At 41.3% G+C, this 22,955-nt stretch overlaps 1 protein-coding gene across 1 annotated transcript; it reads left to right on the top strand.

Moving 5' to 3' along the window:
- Positions 1–3,471: 3,471 nt before the first annotated feature.
- Positions 3,472–12,229, top strand: LOC135699995 (cuticle protein 18.7-like). Its single transcript, XM_065220342.1, has 2 exons — positions 3,472–3,607; positions 11,708–12,229. Exons 1-2 carry the CDS (start codon positions 3,596–3,598, stop codon positions 12,179–12,181), a joined length of 486 nt encoding a protein of 161 aa, XP_065076414.1. The 5' UTR covers positions 3,472–3,595; the 3' UTR covers positions 12,182–12,229.
- Positions 12,230–22,955: the final 10,726 nt, after the last annotated feature.

Here is a 22,955-nt window from a genome sequence, read left to right as displayed (position 1 = left end):
CTAGTAGTGCCTGGGAGACTTTCAAATTGGAGACAAAAATACTTTTGGGCCTTCCCAGAAGTATATGAGGCACTTCCCATAAGAGCAGTTCCACGCCAAATTACAAACCGGAAAAACTCGACCCTCTCCGATGTGCATGAAAATTGTTTGATATTGGCAATGATTCAATTTTTTTTTTAATACGACCATTTTGGATGATGTAAGTTTGTCAAAACATGTCAAACATCTAAGTTCTCGAAATTTCCTTGTCCGATATATGAAAAAGAATGAAAGAAGATCTAATGAAGAATGATAAATTAAAAAAAAAATGTTTAAAATTATGAACACTTAACAATTGACAAAAATGCTAAAACAAGAACTTTAGGTAACATTTGTGGACTCGTTGTAAAAACGTTTTATCAAGTGATTTGTGCTCTAAAAACAATATCTCAGATATTTTAAATCATTTTGAAAAAAATCAAGGGGTTGGGCACCCCACACAGTGTGCCAAAACAATGTTTGATACATTCTGGTCACAGTGCACAGGGTGCACTGTTTGGCACCCATGGTTACAATTTTACTAATCTTTAAAGCTACTGGCAACACTGAACCTTTCCTGCGCCTGCGCAGTGTGCATGTGTCAAAAAATTGTTATTGATGTTGCAACAACACAATCAAATTTTTACAAACCACAACCGTGAATTTCTACCAAATCGAGCCATGGATTCTCTTAAATCAAATTGGACTCCTTAAAACACGGTCAGTGCACATCCTAATGCCTGTCCGAAGAAGTGAGTTCATGAAAACATCAAGGCAATCGCTTGCATAGCAACACCCCTCAATCAATCCCAACGTTACCGGAAAAAAAAGCTCACCCAAGATAGTTTATCCAGGGCTGGCAAATGTCTTGACAGAACGTGACCTTGTTGGGAACATCCCAATTAATAGCTTCTTTAATGATAGTTCTTGTTCCGCGGATATCTTAAAAATATATTCACTTTACTGATAACATACTGTTGCTTGTCTAAATTAATTTAAATGAGTAAGAAATTTTGATGTCAAAACCGTGTGAGAGTTATTCTCATGAGTGCTTGATCATTAGAAAATGACAAGAATGCTCATGATAGGTAGTTTCGTCTAGTGATAATGAGAATACCTGTTTTCTCTTTGTCTCATGATGGCCGTGATATTTACCAGCTCTGAGTTTATCACCCTAACCCTCGTCAAAGCTCTCATCCTTTCAGAAATCATGATATCCTCCAGCTCCGTTATTAAAATCGTTACACAGACTACCGTGGCGGGAGTCCCGTCCACATTTCCTCCTTTCTGGGCTCTATCCGTTCATTAGCAGAAACAGAAGACAAAGAACAGCTGATAGCGGAGTTAGTTTTAGTCAGAAAGTCAATTGCCAACCAAAGACTATATACCAACCGACCTCACCGCTGGCTGGAATTGCTCGAAGACATACCATTAACGGCGGCGGCTGCTGCTACACCAACCATTCCATGATCCAGCATAAAATGTTTCAGGATCGTCGTGGCAAAATCCACCCGCAAGGCCCGTATCTCGGAGCGGAAATGTTGTACCTACTCCCGCATCATCTCAGGTTTCGAAAAACAAAACAAAAACAAGAGTTGTCAAAATATCGGGATGCCAATCAAGACATTTTTCACAAGTAAACAAAAGTCAGTTCAATTACTTCTTGTCACTGACGGCACAGCTGCGGCACACTGATTTTCCACAAGCGCTTGTAAGCTTTTCAACGCCTACTTCTTCACTTAAAAAAAAAAAACAAAATCGGTCAAGGACATTTCGAGATACTTGGGGTTTGCATTGTGTTTTTTTTTAAATATTTCTATCAAAAATATAAATTTCTCTGTAAGACATTATTTTTTGCTACAGATTTGTCTCAGATAATAAATACCGTTTCCGCGCTACATTTTTTTTTTAATTTCAAGGACGTCATTTTGAAAATTCTACAAGATTACATTGTCCATAACAATCAATTACGCGCAGTTTCATACAAATCGGAGAAGGCCTATTCAAAAATTCCTTTATTTATATTCAGCCTGGAAGTGCTCATAAGCCTCAGGGAGACTTCCCAGAAGTGCCTTCCTTTGAACAAATGATTTCAAAGAGCGCAAGTACAAAGCGGAAGACACCGCACCAGCAGTGTAATCATCTTATCATATCGAGGCGTTCTAGCTTATTCTATACACATGGTTACCAAGAAGAGAACATTTAGACCACTCTTTGAGCATACCAAAAGTTGTCTAGTTATCCTCTTCCTATCCAACCACCTGCAAACAATAATCTCGAACCGCACTCGGGCACTTGTGACAACCCGTGATCTCCGATATGATAGTACGATGATTGCTCCGGTTTCCTCCCCTTTGTACTTGTGCTCTTTGCATTAATTCGCACTTACATCCATAAAATTATCATCGCGGAAAGCGAAAGCAAGGTCACGCAAGGTGGTGGTGGCAATCGACTTCTCATTGTGCCTCCTCCTCCTCCTGCTCGTCCGCCTACTACTCTCATCGTCCTCCGGCGCCCTTTTTGCGAAACGCCCGCCAACCTACTCCCCAGATGGGCGGATTCCATCATCCATTCAACGACGACGACGACGACAATGATGGAAATACTGGATCAAGAACGCGGTTTCTCTAGCTGTCGCTACAATTACACGCTTCAACACGCTGCTTCGTACCTTCATACGATCGTGTCGTTAAGAAAAAAAAGCTAGTAATAATAATGACAACCCCGCCGCCAAAAACAAATACCTACCACCTGTCAAACGAGCAAACTGCCTCCCCCTTGGGGCTTGCCGCCCCTTCTGCGGAGCACTGATCGCGTCAAGTCAGGTTCATGGCTTGCTTCACCCCAAGATCTTTTTCGCTTTAGGCTTTTTCGCTGTCTCAACCGAGGAAAAGGCTAAAATCGGCAATTAAAGCGTATATGCCGAGTGTAACTTTTAGGAATGTCCCGCTCTCTCTCTGTCTCTACCCGCCCTTTGCCGGACGGATCGCGGAAAATAATTGAAAGAATCGATACCAGAAACCAGAATATTTGTATTTTTTTTCGGGCAAGTGCGCGGCGGTTGAGCGAATCGGCGCCGATCAGCTGAGAGAGCAGCGTTCTTTCTTTGTGCTTTTTTTTTTTGCGGGTGTCGTTGCGGCTGATGGGCGCGGAAGGGGCGACTTGCTCGCCCGCCGCCTCCTTGGATTGTTTCTGTTTTTGCTTTTCAAATAAGTATGTATATTAAATTGGAGAAGGCGCTGGGGCGCGCGTGCCAACTCGTGATAGGTAGATAGTCGGAAAGAGATGCAACGATCGTCGCCATTCGGATGTGTACGTGTATGGGTGTTACAGTTTTCCGTCCGAGTGGTCGGTTGGGCGGTTGGGCGATTGGGCGGTCGACGTTGTAGGTTCTTTTGCTGGTAGGAAAGATAGATGCGGCTTGGTATAAAACCATGTCCCTGGGCATTGTTTCGGCACAGTTTGCAAACAGTCCTAGGTACGAACGCCAAGGAGGTTTCAAAGCACTCAATAGTGAGAAAAGCAAAAAGTGTTCTTTCGACCACCAAGAAAACATCAACAGCAAATTCTAGCAAAAATGAAACTTTTCGTAAGTAGTTTTAGGAAAAGTTCTGTGATACAACTAGTCAAGTGATTTTGGGCATCGGTATCGAACGGGAAGTGACGGCGTGAATATCTGGAGGAACCGTTGGATTATTTTGTGAATGAGCGATCTGGTTAGATCGAAGGAAGCCGGATTCAGTGTGAAGTAGAGTGGAATGATAAACATTGTCGTTTTACACCGCAACGGCTTACTGTGATTGATTGGTTTATTCATGAGTTTGAAGAGCAGTGAAGTGGTTGCATTTCAAATTAATTTCAGTGTTTTAGAATGGCAAATAACGCAAGTGAGCGACGAATAAGCCATTCGTTGATAAGTTTATTGGCGGTGAAATTTACTTATATATGTGACTAATTTGCTGCCTTAGATGAGAGCTCTTCAATGCACAACAAATACATTCATTTGATGTTGCATTTTGATGTCGTTATCAGCATCGACAGTCAATTTGATCTAGCTTGATTGGAAAATCTTGTATTTGACTCACCACTTTCGCTTTAGATACAATGTCTTTCAACTGAATGTCCGGTAATTGAGAGCAATTTCAATTAAATGACGCTTATCTGTCGAAATGTGTAATACCAGAAGTCAAGTGTACAAATCGATTCATTTGCATTCAACAACTTGCATTTCAGTTCGCGAATGACGGACGGCATTCGGTAACTGAAAAAAAACTTTGCTTTGAAGGCCAAATTTAAAGTTACTTGAGTAAATTAAATTAAATTGATTTTTCAACATAATTACTTATTAATGAGTAGATCTCCTTATATTGAAAATGGATTAAATTTTTCCCATAAATGGGTATTTGATTCTTACCGTGAAGGGACCAATGGAGGTCTGAGAATTTTGTGTTGTGATCATTTGTTGACTCTAAAGCTGGGATTAGACTAGGCAAGTCAGTTGAATTCAATTGGCTTGAAAAGTTGAGCCTGGTTCAACTTTTTTCAATTCAAGTGAGTTGATCAAGTCAGTTGAATGGCATCGTTTACACGTTCAATTCGTGTTGATCAATTGACTTGCCCTGTCTAAACCCAGCTTAAGATGCAGGAAACATTTCGCTTTGCGTTATGAGATGCACCCAAGCTTAGTAGATCGAAAGTTAGTTAGTTATCATTATTAAGGAGACTTTCATTCGAACGCTGATTCGTCTCAGGGTAGATCGAAAGAAGATTGATTGATGAAGATTGTGAAATTTTCCCTTTAAAAAGTTGGAGAGCGATGTGAGTAAATGGATTTAGATGCAATAGTTGAAACAAGATTTTCGTAGATTGATTCGCTAACGTGAGATTTTCCGACAATCTAAAATTGAGATTTAGATGAGTCGTGATGTGACATCGGTTATAAGGGCCATCAATCACTATCGCTGGCCCACGAAATATGGGATCAACTGAAAGCTCATAATTTGTGAACGCATGAAGGATTTAAGTAAAATATCCGAAACAGGACGTTAAACCTGGATATTTGAAATATGTTTGCCAACCATTGGTTTATTATAAACGCAGATCTATAGCTTTAATTTACAAAAACTTGTCTTGATTACGGCGTTTTAAAATGTGGTTTTAATAGCATGACATTGTAACAGCTACATCAGCTCAGTATTTTGTTAAGCCGGTGTACACTTTAGGACATATTTTTGCTGAATAGATGCTGAATTAGCTGGTTTTTAGATGGATAAGGCAATTTTCGGTTGTATACACCTTTTCACGCTTGAGCGCCATAAAATTTGAAGCACCCCTTTCTGACATATGGCAATTATCCACTTAATTCGAGCAGTTAAAATGACGTATTGTATGATGTATTATTAAAAAAACAGTGCAAAAAGTTTGCGTCATTTTGTGTATAATATCAAAAGGAATCGAATAGTGCGAGCTTTTTGCAATCTGAAATAATCCGTTGGAAAAAACAGCTTTTGAAAATTTCCAAAAAGAATCAAAGTAAATTGAACCTTAAGCTTCATTCTCATTTGAATGTGTGCATAGTAGGCAATAGAATAGGAACTCGATGCCATCCAACCTAAACCGTGTTCCAGAAAATTCGATCTGCTCAAAAGAAACGTGTGCAGAAACGAATGTCTAACCTAATTCTCGATAACTTTTTCAAAGGGAAGTATCAGCTTTTGTAAACAATGCATTTGATCGTCGATTTGGCATAACTGGTAGCTCGCCCACGCATGCTAACACTACCTACATGCTAGTGGTGTAAGTAAGCGTGTCCGAGCTACCAGTTACGTCAAATCATCGATCAAATTCATTGTTTACAAATGCTGATACGTCCCTTTGAAAAAGTAATCGAGAATTGATGGTGGACGAAGTTATCTCCAGCTGCCTGTTAAATGCTCCCTGACAAAATCAAAACCAGAAGCCGAAAGGACGAAAGTTCCATCCTACCCTAGAAACAACATCCTCAAAGCAGTTCATCTGCTCGACTCAGAATTACGTAGCCATCACGAAAACCTATCGTTTCGCAATGACTTCCGCAATGTACTATTGATGAAAACCAATGGCCAATATATCACCGATGAAAACCAGCAAATATCCACTTTGGGAACGGTTTGTGATCCAGCTATGCTTCGCATCTGCAGTTCTACCATTGAGGTAACTCTAAGACCAGAAGGTCCTGAAGAAACGTGCTCAACTTTTTGGCTCAGCTCTGGTACTATCTTCGGTCCCAAGCTAATCGATTCACCCCTCGAAACATAGGAAAATCCACTAACCCCTCATTTTATCTGTCAAACTTTCATAGCGAATCAAAACAAATATAGTGTAGTACTAGAAATTCTACTGGACGTGGACTGGGGTACGTTAACCGATTTGCTTGAGACCAATAGACTAGTCAAGTAGTGAACCAATTCAAAATCGTTAGTTTCCACTGGTTGGTTCTACTGCAGGCAGGGCCCTGTAGTTGTTGTTGCTCATCTGTACGCCCATGGGTTCTTGTCGAACAGCAAGTTGTTTAATGTCACTTCTACCAACAATCAATACGAAACCAACGATTTTAAATTGGCTCACTATTAGACTAGCCTATAGGTCCCAAGCAAATTGACTAACGTATCCCATTCTAGTATAAATTCCAGTACTACACTATGTTTGTTTTGATTCGCTATGAAAGTTTGACCGATAAAATGAGGGGTTAGTGGATTTTCCTATGTTTCGAGGGGTGAATCATAAGCTTGGGACCGAAGATAGTACCAGAGCTGAGCCAAAAAGTTGAGCTTGTTTCTTCGGGACCTTCTGGTCTTAGAGTTACCTCTATGCTTCTACCGCGAATCAAATTTTAGAGAGTGAGCAAGGCCTTACTGACCTGCCAAGAACTGATAGATAAGCCACCCATCGCATCGGGGCTTCTTGAGACAAACTAGTTCAACATAAGGATGATGAAAGAGATGCATCTGCAATATACTCTTGCACTAAGACAACTCAGTGCCAACATTTCAAATGGGCGTAATTGCATTTGTAAACAATGGTTTTAGTCGTCGACTTCTCGTGGTTAAAAGCGCACTCATAACAATAAATGACACCTGCAGGTAGAGAAATGTTTCCTGTACAAGCTAGCATTGGTAATTTGGAAGGGTGGGCTTTTATTTGCGAGAAATCGACAGCTAAAGCCATTGTTTACAAAAGCAATTACGCCCCTTTGACATTCTCCAGCAAAACTGGGGCTTGTATGGACATCCCTATAAAGTCTTGTGGATTTCCCATCGATGTACCCAATTCAAACCAATGACCAAGAATATCTGAGGAAAAACACAGGGGAAAACGATAAAATTCCCATCGCGGAAGACCCTTGGCAAGGCTGGGATTTGAACCTAAACGTTATCTGGATAAAAGCTTGTTGAGGCAAAAATTTGCTTAATCAGCTCAAATTGTTTGTTCGGACTGGTGCTGTTGTGTAACGGGTGGTGGTGGTGGCTCACTTCCTTCATATCGATCAGGGGCCACATTACGCATCTCGAAACGAAAGACTTTTTGTACGAACGCTTGTATGAAAATGTTTTTCATTTCAAGATGCACAATGTGGCCCCAGCTTCGTGTTGAGTCTCAACTCTCGAGCGTTGTAATCTTCGAATAAATTCTCCAAATCATCCTTCTGCGACTTGGGATTTTCCTTTTGCAGTTCGAGCTTCTTCTGGTAGCCCTGATATTCCTGGCTCAGCTTGGCCTGGTCCTGATCCTGGAGGACTTTCTCCTTAAGGCCCAAGCGCAATGTGGGCGGAAGCGGAACGGAAACGGAAAGTTTGACAGTTGTCACAAATGGCATCAAGATGCCTAGCCGAAGTCGATTTGATTCTAACTAGTTTTCACTCCGACAAGTAGGCTTACTCAGATCGGGCTTTTCCGCTGCCGCTGCCGTTCCGCTTCCGCTGTCATTACGCTTGGGCCTTTAGTCTGTCCGGGGACATACACCGACGTGGTTGGAATGTTGGATGGTTCATTTTTCACCTGTCACTTTTGAAAACAATGCAAAAAAGTCATAGCCTTCTACAGCCATAAAAATGCGTCTAATGTCAAAGATGAATCACCCCTCGGCCAAATTATGGCGAGCGTAAAAAGCTGGATTCATCTATCATTAGGTCGGTTCCTGTACTTGCATTTCTGTAAGATTCTGTACAGCAAAAAGCAAAAGCATGTTCTCGTACTTGCTGCATCATATTATTTTCTTACAGCAACTTACAGAAAGCTTCAGCAACCTACAGCAAAAACAAAACAGCAAGTACGGGAACAGACCTATTATTGGAAAGTTATGAGTTTGGATGATAGTGAAATACTAATAAGTGCAAAGGTGATTATTTTACATTTACTTCCACTTAGTATTTTGTATCTACGATATGTATTTAAACTTCAATGTGCAGTCGTCATCGGTGCGATTTCCACTGAAAATAAAATGGCACTGATGAAGGCTACCCAGATAATGGCGAATACACTCAATCTAGCTAGGCAAGCTGAGATCCCGGCAAATGTTTTGACTCTCAGCTGACAATTCAGTAATATATTTGACAGCTTGCTAAATCTCGGAAGCTTTGATTGCTGAATCCCAGCCAATTCCATTGAATGCCGAGATTCTAGGCGATGTAAAATCTTCATTAAAATCAAATTCTTTTCACTCCTACTATTTTTACCGAAGACATCATCTCAAGAAGACTGGTAACTTCTCCAGAATACAAGGAACAGCAGCACAGCAGCGAAGGTAGAAGCAATGCATAGCAAAATGATCAAATTCACAAACCTCCGGTCACAGTGTTTAGACTGTCAAATATAAACAACCGTTGCTGTGAAGTCTAGATGAACATTTCGAAAGGTCCTACCCGCTTTGATCGAATCTCTTCATTGACTGTCTCTTTCGGTCATGTTGCAAAAAATTAATACATGGTGCAGGTCCAGGCAAATTGCAAAAAACCAATTGAAATGCTGCACCCGTGGGAGTTGCATCGCTGATTCGTGAAGCCGTGACCGAGACTGGAAACCTCGGTCCGGTCACGACACCGCTGTCAGCTGTTCTTTGTCTTCTGTTCATCTAATGAGCGGATAGAGCCCAGATAGGAGGAAATGTGGACGGGACTGCCGTCACGGGAGTCTGTGTAACGATTTTGATAACGGAGCATGAGGATATCATGAATCCAATAATTCTTTATTTTAGGGAATTTTAGCCGTGGGCTAAGTCATCTCTTCTCTTTGTCGGTTCGTTTGGTTCTTCTTGCTTCACTCTATGCGTGTCTCTATTCAACGTCTCTGCGGTTCGTTTTTAATTTGAACACTTTTTTAATTTTAACCCCACTAATCTGCACGTAGGGAAAACTATACTGGGTTTATACAGGGCAAGTCAATTGATCAAGTCAGATGAATTCAATTGGCTTGAAAAGTTGAGCCTAGTTCAACTTTTTTTTCAATTCAAGTGAGTTGATCAAGTCAGTTGAATTGCATGGTTTACACGTTCAATTCGCGTTCAAGTCAGTTGAATTCAACTGACTTGCCCTGTCTAAACCCAGTTTAACTGGTTCAAATGCCATTTTGACTCATGCAAATGGATCATTGCAAAACGGAACGCAGAATGATAACAAAACAACAAACAGGGCTACCAAAAACATGCTTATTTAATGCTCATAGGGTTACTAAGTTTAAATTAAAAATGAACCCCGTTAATGTGAATGAAGTGCCGTTCAGATAAGCTGGGATCCACGGTATTCTGAGACCCTTCGGTCCAAACTGACGTTCCACCCACATTGCGTCTGGGCTCTAATACGCTGGGTGATGCGCAGGCGGACATCAAAATCGAACCATTTTCGAGCTGTCAAATCGAGTCAATTTCGTACTCTCGTGGTAGTCAATCAATGCGTCCTCGAATCTTCCAATTTCTGAACGGATGTTGTATTAATGTAAGCCATGCATCAAACGTTGATTCATTATTCCCTTCATTTTGCTTACAAAGATTCAAACGTCAATTTGTCGATACTCTTAGAACTCTCACTCAAACTTACACCACTAACAGCAAGAGTATTATTTCCCCAACAAGATGGCGTTGTTAATTTGCGTTAATTTGACAAAGTGACGTTTGAATTTGTGTGTACAATAGCAAATACGTCCCTTTGCAAAAGTAATCAAAAAATTACGAATGTAAACAAACGATCGAAGAGTCATTATTAGAGATTATTAGGCTTTGCGCAAAATGCTGTTTGTCAGCACTTGCTACAATAGATCTACTGTGGACCCCCGGTAATCTAACCATTTTTAGCTTAGAACACTTTTTTAGCTTGAACCCCGCTAATCTGCACGCCGTTCAAACTTAAAATTGCTCAAATGTCATTTAGCACATGGAATGGAGTAAAGTGAAACGGAACGCAGATTCAAAACAAAACAGCAAATAAAGCTGCCAGAAATTCGCTTTTATGATGATAAGAGGATTATTAGAAGTACGAATAAAAAATGATCCCCGTCAATATGCACGAAGTGTCGTTCGGTTTCCAAGGGGGTACACGGTAATTATTGCCAGTTGCATGATAAATCCAAAATTGGCGACTACTTGACCATAATACCGAATTTCAGCGCAGCAAATTTTACGACTGCTTTAAATTGCAGATTCACTAGCACTTTTTTAAAAACTTTTCAATTTGACAGTTCTAGATAGAGCTGGAATAAGGGCCTAATAGCCTTGGTAAACAATGACTTCTCTTGATGATTTCTAGAAATTCAAGGCTCGCCCACGCAAACCAACATTCTCATCGGGTAGGGAAAGACTTCCCCTATCGGATGGTTAGGTTGGTCTGCGTGGACGTGCCTTGAATTCCTAGAAATCATCGATAGAAGTCATTGCTTACAAAAGCTGTTACGCCCTAATTCCAGCTCTATCTAGAGTTAACATTCTGTTATAATTGATTGAATCCAGTGGTGAAAAGTAGAAATACTCAGAGGGAAAGAATGTTTTGAGCCAAATGAACTGTCAAAATCTGAGCCAGTAGACCATAGGTTTAGCTGTCACTTTGCCGCAACGCGTCAGATCCAGATCTAATGTGGGTGGCTCTTAAGGTGAATCGCTGTGACATCCTTATGCTCAGAACCACTTCGAAACTTTAAGTGCACAAATATCAGCTTCTACGACACGAACAACGTAAGTGGAGGTACAAGTTTTTTTTGGCAACCATGAAAAACTGGCATCCGTGAAAAATATTCATGCCGTCATAGGGCTCTGCGTTGTGCAGTTATAGTTTTATTTTGTTTCGTCCGCTAAAGTTCAAAACGAAGTGCAAAGCAAATCTTTGCAACAATGAATCGAGCAGTGGTTTGCGTTATATTTCCTCTAAGATTGGGTCCATCGCTAAAAATCTTCTGTTAATCAATGTTATCTAGATGAACGCATTGGAACAGTACTAATGGATATTTTTGGACGCGATTGAAAATTTAGTCGATTGCTGAATTTATGTATGGGCCCAAATTAGGAGCATTTAGGCCGACTTTACGTATATGTATTATTTCAATTTTCCCACGGCTGCTATGATGACAAAAAATTCACAAAGCTCACTTCCAGTTCAACCGCATCAGTCACAACATTTTCCGAACACATCAATCTCTAACAAACCTTTCTCCACCCTCCCCTCCCCAGATCGTAGGATCCGTTCTGCTGCTGGCTTCGGTCGCTTCTGCCTCCTACTGGCACTACGTCCCGGCCGACACCCCCGAGGTTGCCGCCGCCAAGGCCGAACACTTTGCCGCTCACCAGAAGGCCCGCGGTCTGGTCGGTGCCGGCCCAATTGACACCCCCGAAGTTCAGCACGCCAAGGCCCAGCACTTTGCCGCCCACGCTGCCGCCCGCGCCGGACACTCCGCCCCAGTTGCAGTCCCAGCTTGGCACGCTGCCCCAGCTGCCGCCCACGCTTGGCACGGAGCCGGTGCCTGGCGCGGACCCCAGCACATTCCAGTCATCCACAATGGAGTCCCAGTCGAAACCCCAGAGGTGCAGCACGCCAAGGCCTTCCACCTGAACGCCCTGGCCAGCGCCGGTGCCGGAGCTCACTGGGCCCCATCCCACTACGAGGATGATGGCTCTTACAAGCCCGAATACGACAACTACCACTAAATTCCCGCAATTGCCAAACTCCCCTTCACATTAGCTAGGCCTTAGGATCTTATTAACAAATCAAAAAAGTCAAATACTCAAGAAGTCACTGCCCCTCAAGAAGTCCTTGCGAGAATCTTTTGTAAATTCAATCTATTTCAAACGCCAGAGCTTCGGAAGTCACGTCGAGCGTGCAGCAAGTTAGATATTAGTTTTTGTAGTCATCCAAACCAGCAAAAAGGATCGACTCGAGTCAGAATCAGCAAGCCCCCCTATTGAGTGCGTATCTGTCCAGTAGGCGAAGAGTTTTCCCGCACCCGAGTCATCAGAGCACACAATCCGGGGCTCCACTTCCTCATCTCCTGATCTGGTGGATGCCCAAACGCTCAACTGAACATCGATTTCCAAAAGATTGCGTGCTGGTGCGGGATTAGCTTCGACACGAATAAACAACAAAAAACAGAAATCCAATTGAAATCCAACGCGAATAAGAACTGCAGAAAATGAGGAACACCAAACGGAAACTCTCACTCGAATTTGTAATTTTTTACCTTGTATTATAGCGAGATATGTTTACATACATGCAAATCAATTTTAAAAGTTGAAAAAAAATATGGTTGAATCGTGCTTATTTGCTCGAAAATTCGGGTGCGAATGAAAGAAATCCATGGCGCAGTTTGACAGATCGTTTTGCATTTTTGAAGGACATTATTCCTGGGGTCATTCTCTCTTTAAACTTTTTTCATCGAATGGCATTTTCTCGAGCACACAACTGACAATTTTCTTAAGGCCATAGTCCGGACATTTTAAGCCATTTGTCTGTGATTTGGGTGATTTTTCAGGAAACGTCCCGAAAATCCGGTGAAGGACTTGGGCATTCAACTTCAAATGGTGTGATTTTTTCCAGTAAGTGGCATTTCCTCCCATAGAGAATATTCATCTGGGGTGTTTGATAATAAAGGGTGGAACGGTAAAAAATTGGTCAAATATAATTAAGTGCACACTGATAATATTAATATATAAATGATCAAACTTTATTTCTGTTTGAAGTTCAGGAATATTATTGTATTAGGCTTCCGACGTTCCAAATGCCAACTGCCGGGCTTTACGTTTCACAGCATCCATCAAATGTTGTACCGCTGTTGTATCAACCTTATTTAATGGTGAACGTCAATTTGCTTTGAACTGTTTCTCATTTACAACTATTTTCTGAGTTTTCTTGAGGTTCCGCTTAATGATTGCCCAATATTTTTCAATTGGGTGCAGCTCCGACGAGTTTGGAGGGTTTTTGTCCTTGGATACAACTTACACGTTGTTGGCGGCTATATTTCTTCAAAAGGCAACGGGCGTTTTTTGAAACATTCCTTTACATAAATATCTTGGTTAACAGTGCCAGTTGTCACGAAAATTCCGCTTTTCTACCCACATGAGCAAATCGCCTGCCAAACCAAGCATTTTTCGGGAACTTTGACAACTTTTTCTGCTTAAACTTATATTGAACCTGTCCTTTTCTGGTAGCCGTGTAAAACTCTTGACCTGGGAGCTGCTTGAAATTCCATCGTCCATTATGACGCAATCAAACTTGGTCAACAATGTCGTGTAAAACGTAGGTGCTCTTGCTTTGGCCGTGGTGTTTTGCTTATCATCTCGATTGGGTGTCACTGTAACCTTGTATCACAGACAAACCATTTGTCATGGTGGCGCCACTGAAGCGTTAAGGAAGCCTCTACATGTCGAACTTATCAGTGATGCCAATTCTTTTTCAATTCAATTTAGTATATGTCAGTTCTTGAAAATGATAAGAGGACCAAGGCATCCCAATGGAGACATTAAACCAGTAACCAGTTAACAACTTGTTTTTCTATCAGGTTACGGGCCCTCCGTGTTACCATAGCTACCGCGAATAAATACGTTCGGCGAAGAAAATTTCACACGCGGCGAGTAAGTTTTTTCGGTGGCGTGGCATGACCAGGGTTCTGCATTTTCGAAACAAAGAAAAGAAAATGAACTCTCCACAGAATCGCTTCATTTCGAGCAATATAATTTTCATGTAAGTCAGTGTGTTTCTTGATATCGAGTCACGATGAACATTCCTCCTGTTAAATATGACTTAACTATTGCTTGTTTCGTTCATCAAGTGCATCAGTTCACTTCATTTGAAGTAAAGACTTGTTTCAATTCACGCAATGAATGACTCGAAAATTGCTTCCTTCGTTTTTTTCAGTTTCACTTCAATTCGGGGTTCATTCGACTTGTCACGCGTCGCGTCGTCTGGCATCAAAATATAGAAGCCGGATAGTACCCGCACAGTATCGGTTGCCAATAGGGATGGCATCCAGATGATATGCATTAATTAAATATGCTTTCATACTAAACCACAGACAAACAGATATAACTCTTTGAATATATATTTTTTTTAGGCTTTATTAAAGAGATTTTTAGCCTTAGGCTAGTTCATCTCTAACTCTTTAAATAAGTTTTTCTTGAAAACATTGTTCTTCAATAAAAAAGACATCTCTCGAGCTTCTCGCGGAGAACAAGCTAGCTCGTTAGCTCGCAAACAATGCTGCATGCAAGCTTAACAGAATATATAGAAATGTCCTAGTGATCCGATGCCAGCGCTGTGGTGAGCAGTTCGCGGAATTGATAATATTAGAATCAGTCGTTAAATGCGTGAACGTTGATCCAGAATGAAATGTTACGTTTGTTTGTCTGTGATTAAATAAAAACTAAATTTACAAAGCCATTCTGGAGTCGAAGATGGCAGCCATCGGGTTTCAGAAAAATTGTTAAATACCCTAAGATATGGGTAAAATCGATACTCGATGCCATTTTGGAATCCAAGATAGTGACCAACTCCACAGCCTAATGTTTTCGAGTTAAATAGGTTCCATAGATGGAATTACAGAAAAAATGAAGATAAGTGTTTTAATTTTAAATATATCGTTTAAATGTATATAACTCGAAAACAGTAGGCTGTGGAGTTTTGACGTCTTGAAAATAGTTGTTAATTTTATCAAGATAAACAACTTTGCTGAAGAAATCAAGTCAAAACGCCATTTCAATGCATTATAAAAAGTTACAGAAATAATACATGCTCCACTAAAATGTTTCAAGATGGCATCGGTCATCGATCTCTGGCCAACTTATGGAAAGGGGAATACATTTAGAAGTCATCTTTGATAGAAAAATTTCATTTATTGATAAAACCCGTTCAAGAAAGAGAGGTAAAGTGTGGGTTGTGCTTAGTAAGACGGAAATTAGATCAAAAACCCTACTGGATAGCGGCGCATCGGAGAACATGGTAAGCGACAAGACGTATTTGCAAAATTTACGTACACTGGATTCGCCTATCGTGATCAACGTCGCCAAGTCTGGAGTATCGTTTAACAGTCGTGTTGCTGGCGAAATAAAGATGCTAAGGTCACATCGGAAACACTGGATTAGTGAAGCTCATTCGAAGCGATATGGTCGAATGTATCGAGATTGGTGGAAGTTTGAAGCCGGACACAGGTATTTGTCAATCATGTATGATGGGGTTCATCCCGTCCGTTGGAGTTGATTCACACCGACGTCGGCGGTCCACTCACACCAGCGTCCGGGGATGGCCAGAAGATATTCGTCAGTTTCATCGACGACTTCACCCACTTCACGGCGGTTTACATCTTGAAATCTAAAACTGGTGTTCTGGATGCTTTCCGAAAGTATGCTGCGATGACTACGGTGCACTTTGGAAGTCGAATCGCCAGGTTGAGAAGCGACAATGGTGGTGAGTATAAGTCCTACTAGTGCCTTGGCTGGGAATAAAACGCCATACGAGATGTGGTTCGGGCACTAACCAAGCAAGGCGTGCTGGCACGTTCCTACGGAAAATCGAACGAAGCTCGACGCTAAGAGTCAAGTGTGCTACATGATTGGCTATGCAATCAACGGATGTCGAGTTTGGGATCCTATGCGACGGAAGATAATCATCGTTCGTGACGTTGTCATCGAGGAAACGGATTCAAGGATTCGGAAGGTAGTATACACCAATGACCATTTGGTGTCCGATTGCCTGGAACCGTTGGAAGGGATGTCAACAAGTGATCCAGATGCAGAATCAAGTTCGGATGGTACCGAAAACGAAGCTAGTGGTGTTCACGATTCATCTAGTGAAGAATTCGGAAGTGCAGAAGACAACTTAGTTCCAGTTCGACGAAGCGTTGTAGACAGTCTGATCGGCTTTCTGACTATGATATGTGCGTTGCTTTTGCTATGAATGCAGAAAACTACGTGGAAGTATTGCCGGACAGTATCAATCAGCTTCAGTAGCGAGACGGTTGGCCTGAGAGGAAGCGTGCAATCAACGACGAAACACGTGCGCTTGAAAAAACAACACGTGAGATCTTGTGGACCTTTCTACTGGTGCTTGATCGATTCCCTGCAAGTGGGTGTTCAAGATAAAATATTTAGATAACGGCTCCATCGATAGGTACAAAGCTAGGCTCGTAGTCAAGGGCTGCTCCCAGCGCCAAGGATACGACTATCAGGAAACATATGCTCCTTGGTTCGTATGACAACTGTGAGGAGCCTGCTGGCGGTGGCAGTACAGAAAAGCCTCCATTTGCATCAAATGGATGTGCGCACGGCGCCTGTCAGAAACCGTCTACATATCTCAACCACCAGGATTTGAGAAGGGGGACAAAGTATGCAGGCTGAACAAATCACTGTATGGCCTGAGCGCTTCAACAGCTTTATCCTGAAGATGGGGTTCCAGCGCTCACAATACGACAGCTGCTTTTATGTGAGGAACATGATCGGTGTTGAGATGTGGGGGAGGTAGCTCATCGATTCTTCCGGTTCGCCTCCTAGCATCGTGCTATAAGGTACCAGGCGATAACCAGGGTAGTTGATCGATAGCTCGATGACGTCATTTCGTTGGCGTCTGCAATGGGAAATTCTCATAGCAGGCGTTGACGTTGTCGAGTTGTTGAATAGCAACTATCGTGGTAACTCACCGATTACCTGTCGATCTGCCAAATTTGGAAAGACGTCTGCATTGAATTGTCTCATATAATAATATTCCGCCCACTATATCACAAGAAATTGCGAGTAGCTGAGTGGAAAGGAGATAAGTTAAGCATTGGGTACAGGACCAAGTCTCCCCTGGGTGGTGCCAGAAGATGAGCGCAATAGAATCATCAAGTTGCCATAAGGCACGGAATGAGACTATTGCATGGCTGGGTAGTCAAAGTCTTCCATACGTTAGTCATTTCAGGTGGATTAGAACAGGTTTAGGTTTAGGGTGGGCGTTGGCCAGATTTGGATTTTTCAGATATAATCCTAAATAGGACCTAGATTATTTAATACACTAGTAACCTCAACTTCTGTCACAATGTTTCATTGTGTCTAATCAACAATCAATGGGTAAAATATCAAATTTGCGGTAAATTTGAAAAAAAGGTAACTTGGAGTGTAGAGCGCACTGCCCACTGGACGATTCTGAAGCCTGACCAATATATATAGATACATTCATACCATTGGCATTTTGTATTTGAGATAAGACAGAGACAGGATGCGGAGGGCCCGCTTAGGGGGAGCGTAACCCATGTTATGGCTTCCATTTATTAAATAGTTCAGATAGGCTGGAAATGATAGGTTCATGTTGAGAAAATGTACCATATGGTGCCCGTTCACTGATCAAAATTAAATTAGATTCATATCGTCAGGCCCTGCCCTGTAATAAGGGGATTGACGATGATTTGTCAAGTTTCATTTTGCATTTGCATATAATGTTAAGTTTCGGTTTGCTTTTGTAATTGTAAGATAGATAGTTTGGCTCAATTGAAACATTGAGTTGTATAAACTTGACGAATCATACCTCTAAAATAGTAGTAGTTACAGTGCCGCATTATCTAACAACCACTGCCTGCAACTAATGTTGGAGGGGTCAGCAGGGCTGATTATGGATCAAAACTAACATAACTCTAACACTGAAATGATCCCGAAACTAACGCTCATTCATTGCACTTTGAGTCATAAAGTAGTATTTTCCTACTAATCTATCTACACACTTAGTTTTTTCTACCGAGCTCGGCTGTGCGGGTCTTGGCGGGGAGGGTTTCGCTGAGATCTCGGCGGGAGTGACATTTGATTGCCGAGTCTCGGATAATGCCTTTTCTAATAATCTGCCTACGTTTCTTTTATTTGTTATCTACTTCATCCCTTTTTTATTTGTCTGCTCTTCTTTCCTCTTCTCTTCTTTTGTTTTGTTTGTTTACATATAACTAATACTAATATCTCCTTGTTTTCTCTCTAATTTGTCTACTATGTCCCACCATCACGATGAGAGATGAGCTACCGTACATGGTGCACGCTCATATGCACTCCCAAAATAGTATGCCGCAAGTAAGTATATCACAGAGGCAACTAAAGATCCAGAAACGAAAACCGATAACGCTGAAGATAATGAGCTGTGGTGATTTATATGACTAAATAGTATTATTTATTTATACTAACCTAAACACAACGTGGGGTGACCCAAATCCAAACAATCACTAACCAAAATAATAGACTTATCTTTTTTCAGCAGCACTACACCAGCCAGCAAAGTTCAACAATCCATCGTTACTTATGCCTTTGTTGTCGTTTGGAACCAGTTTTGCGAGGTAGGCGACGATTGTGCGTATTTCTCGCGTAACTTTTGAAAAGAGTCTATTTATAGCCTGAACAATACGTAAAGAGCAAATTGAAACATTGAACGTCGCGTGAAAGTGGAACTTAATGAAGGCCTAAGTTCTTTTTCGTAGTTTTTAGTTTTCGGATTTGAAAGATCGTCGGTTACAGTGGCCTGCTTACTGAGCAGAAAAACGCGGTCCCAGGTCCTTACATATCAAAGAGATTTATGGTAAAATCGCTTGTGTATCGTGTATTTTGCGAAACTCGTTGTTGTCGTTGGTTCCGGGTTTGAATGGATACACAAATTTGAGCAACGGTATTATGTGATATGAGGGGCTCGGTGGCCTTAGAGCAACCGTTTTTGCTTACTGAGCAGAACATCATGAGTCTAATCTCAGGCCCATCCACATTCAAGATTCGTCAATCGTTTTATTTGTTAATATGACTACATGGTAATAACAGCAACTCGGTGATTAAAAAGGTGCTCGTCTGCCTAGTGGCAAACGTTTTTGCTTACTGAGCAGAAGACCGTGGGTTTAGTCCCAAGCTCCTTCGCGTTATATGATCGTTAGGACATCAATTCAGCAAGACGAACCCTGCTGCAAATCCAGCCCTCTTATCCAACATCCCAGTGATTCTTCGTGGAAGTGCAGAGGTGTTCTCGGCTTCCATCAAAGCGAGTGTCATGTCAACACAATCCTTCCCATTCCTTTCTTGACCCGTGTTCAGGCGCGGCCGGCACTGGTATTGCCTAATTTAAGATCACCAGTTTTTGCACATTGAGGATGATTGCTAGTCCCAAGCATCGTCTATTGGTTCTCTGTGTAATTACAGCTGATCTGGCAATAGCAGAGTAGCAACCGTGGGCGGTCAATCAAGCTCAAGCTCAAGCTCAAGCAAGGAACATGATCGGTGTTGAGATGTATCTAGTTTTGTACGTCGACGATATCATCTTGGCATCAAGTTCCTTGGAAAAAATACGACAGATTAAACGACGATTGCCAAAAGAATTTGAGATGGACAACATGGAAGAGCTGAAAAACTTCTTGGGCTTTCGTGTTCAGTACAGCGTGGCTGCAGGTATGTTGCTGTTGAATCAAAGTAAATACATTTTGGATCTTTTGAAGTGTTTCGGCATAACTGGCTGTAAGTCAGCTTAAACTCCTTTGGACGCCAATCTCAAGTTGGAGAGGAGGAAGAATGGCGAGGAAGCGACTCAACATCCGTACCGGGAGCTCATAGGATGCTTGACCAACCTGATGCTATCGTCGTGCCCTGACTTTTCTGACATTCTGAGTCGTTTCCAAAGTGACGCAACCAATGTGCATTGGGGTCGTTTGAAGCGAATGTTGCGTTACCTGCGTGGGACCATGCAGCTTAGCCTAGAATATCGTCGCGATGAAGGTGCTGACCCGCTGTGACGTTGTCGACCGTCACTCGACGAGTGGTTATGTTTTGTTTTTTTTTTTTTTTTTTTTTATCTTTATTAAGGAGACTTTCAGCCCTGGGGCTGTTTCGTCTCCAAATGAGTGGTTATGTGTTCGAAGTCTATGGTAATACTATCTCGAGGACCACACGGAAGCAAGCAACGATCTCTTTATCATCGACGAAAGCAGAATACGTTTTTGTTAAGCCTGTCATCAGAAATTGTACACTAGAGTGATGAATGAAATTTTCGCTCCACAATACTTAAACGATTCCAAATCGGATCCTGAATAACTTCTCAAAATTTGAACCCATTTGGTGAGAAACTGAAATGGCACAAACCATTTGAAGTTTGTATGGGAATTACTATGGCAAAACCAAGATTTTTGTTCATGTCTATCTAATAATTCACCATATCGGTCTGCTTCTAAAGATTTCAACTGTACTTGTAAGAAATTTTCCCAGCTACAACTTAGCTCAAGACCACTTTTTGATTAAATGCAAGAATCGAAAGTTATCAATGGTTCAATGCGCTGATGTCTTATGATCATGCTCAATCAACTGCTCAGCAGGCAACATTGGTGTTTCTGGGGCGTTGAATAGGACACAAAAATCATGACTACTATGTCACACTGCAAAATACAGTGTTGCCTACAGAGCAGCTGCTTGATCATGTCATAAGTTTACCAATCTCTTAAATAATTAATAACTTTTTCCTGTCTCGTTTTACATAGAAACGATCTTCAGCAAAGTTGTAGCTGAGAAAATTTTCTTTAATAATGGCTATCGAACTGTTTCGCAGCTCAATATGGAAAAAGACTAGAGGGCAATGAACAAAAAGTTGAGATTCCCCATAGTAATTTACATGTAAACTTAAAATGGCTTGTGCGAAGTCTGTTTCTAACCAAATGAGTTGTAACTTTGGGAGGCTAGTCAGGACCCGATTTGAAACCATTTAAGCACTGTGGAGTTGCATCAATCTATTGTACACCCTTGCTAAGCCTTTTCGCAACGTCAAATAAATTCAAAACAAATCATCGGCCCTGTATCAGGCAGTAGGGCCTAGCTTTGGTTTGTAAATGTTCAATCATCGGCCCTTCTACGTCACTAGGCTTATCAATGAAAAGAAAAAAAAATTAATGGTTTATTAATGAATCGAAAAATTTCTTTGATCGACCGTTTCGAAAATCGAGTTATTTTTAATGATTTTCATCGATTATGTGGAGCTTTCCCACACGATTAGTAGCTATCAAGTGGTGCTATAGAATGGTTTTAAAACCTGATTTGTTTACGTTTTGGACATAGGCACATTTCAAATGTTTCTCTAGATTTCCTTGCACGCGCATATACACACTCATAAAATAAATCACATAACCAGTGGGAAATATATGAAAATTTCACATAATTTTCATGTGATCCTATATTTGGACATTGCACCACTAAATTACATGAACGTTATGTGTCCAATGGAATCCATACACTCAAACAATTTATCACATATATAATGGATGAAATCCGTGTGAATTTCACATAGCTTTTGTGTGATCACATAGCAGCAAATCCAATCACAAGATCACATGAAATTTATATGAAAAATCATATAAAACTAATATGATCGCATAAATGTTATGTAAGATTCAGATGAATTCCATTAATTTTGATTATGGATGAAAATCATGTTCGTTTCCAATGGAAGCTTGATGAAAACTATTTTCGGTGTATGATCACTCACATAGAATTTCTGATGTTATGTGATATTCAGGTAGAAATAATTATTTTTGTTTTTGGAAAAAAATATTATGTGCTTTCCTAAAAGAAACTAAGTGAACACTTTTTTCAGTGTACTGATGGGAGAAATAGCCAGTAGTTCACTGAAAATAGAATTATCGTTTATTCAACGAAATCACTCGTTTGTTCTATGAATTTATTCGTTCTTTTCTGCAACGAAATTGATTTGTACATTGTATGAAGCTAAGCGGTGCCGGTGGTGTAGTGGTAAGCGTGATTACCTCTCACCCCAGCAGGCCTGGGTTCAATCCCAGTCGGCGCCGCCGGGATAATCTGAGATATAACATCTCTGATCACGACTTCCTTCGGAGGGAAAGTAAAGCCGTTGGTCCCCGGTTCATGAGTTCATGGATCGATAGGTAGGGTCCAGGTGTGGGAGCTGCCTTCCTGGCGTCGGTAGCATTGTTGCTCATCACGAAAAACAAGATCGACGCAAAACAAACCAAAGGAAAAAAAAACAACAAATTATGAAGCTAGTTTTATTAGAACTGTCACACTCGCTATCGCTACACCCAACCAGTGGGCCACAAGTGTTGGTTGTGGAGACCGAAAAATGTGGAGTGTGTTAGTGAGGATGGGTAAAAATAGCTTCATCATTGGAAGGAATTAACATGACAAAAACTACAAGTAACAGCCCTATGGTGTTGTACGCAATAGTGACATAGGACTACGTGGTTTTATATAATTGATCTTATTTGTTAACTGTAGCAGGAGCTTGTGTTTTGTGTAGGAATAGGAATTTGAGCGGGGTTCTCTCTGTTTATACTCTTTAGCAACTCACGAAGAGCTGCTGATTCCGATCAATAGCTGTGCGGCTTTTTCCTTCTTCTATGGATGGTCATGCGGGCTGCAGCTCGCTGCTTGCAGGCAACTTATCGTTATGAACTGGAGAACACCATCACTCACCACGCGGTGATTGAATAAA

Source organism: Ochlerotatus camptorhynchus, unplaced genomic scaffold (genome assembly GCF_037179485.1).
Source record: "Ochlerotatus camptorhynchus isolate MF236.1 unplaced genomic scaffold, CSIRO-AGI_Acam_v1.1 ptg000124l, whole genome shotgun sequence".
NCBI lineage: Eukaryota > Metazoa > Arthropoda > Insecta > Diptera > Culicidae > Ochlerotatus > Ochlerotatus camptorhynchus.
Note: the sequence above shows the minus strand (reverse complement) of the source record. Positions and strands in the feature narration are given on the sequence as shown.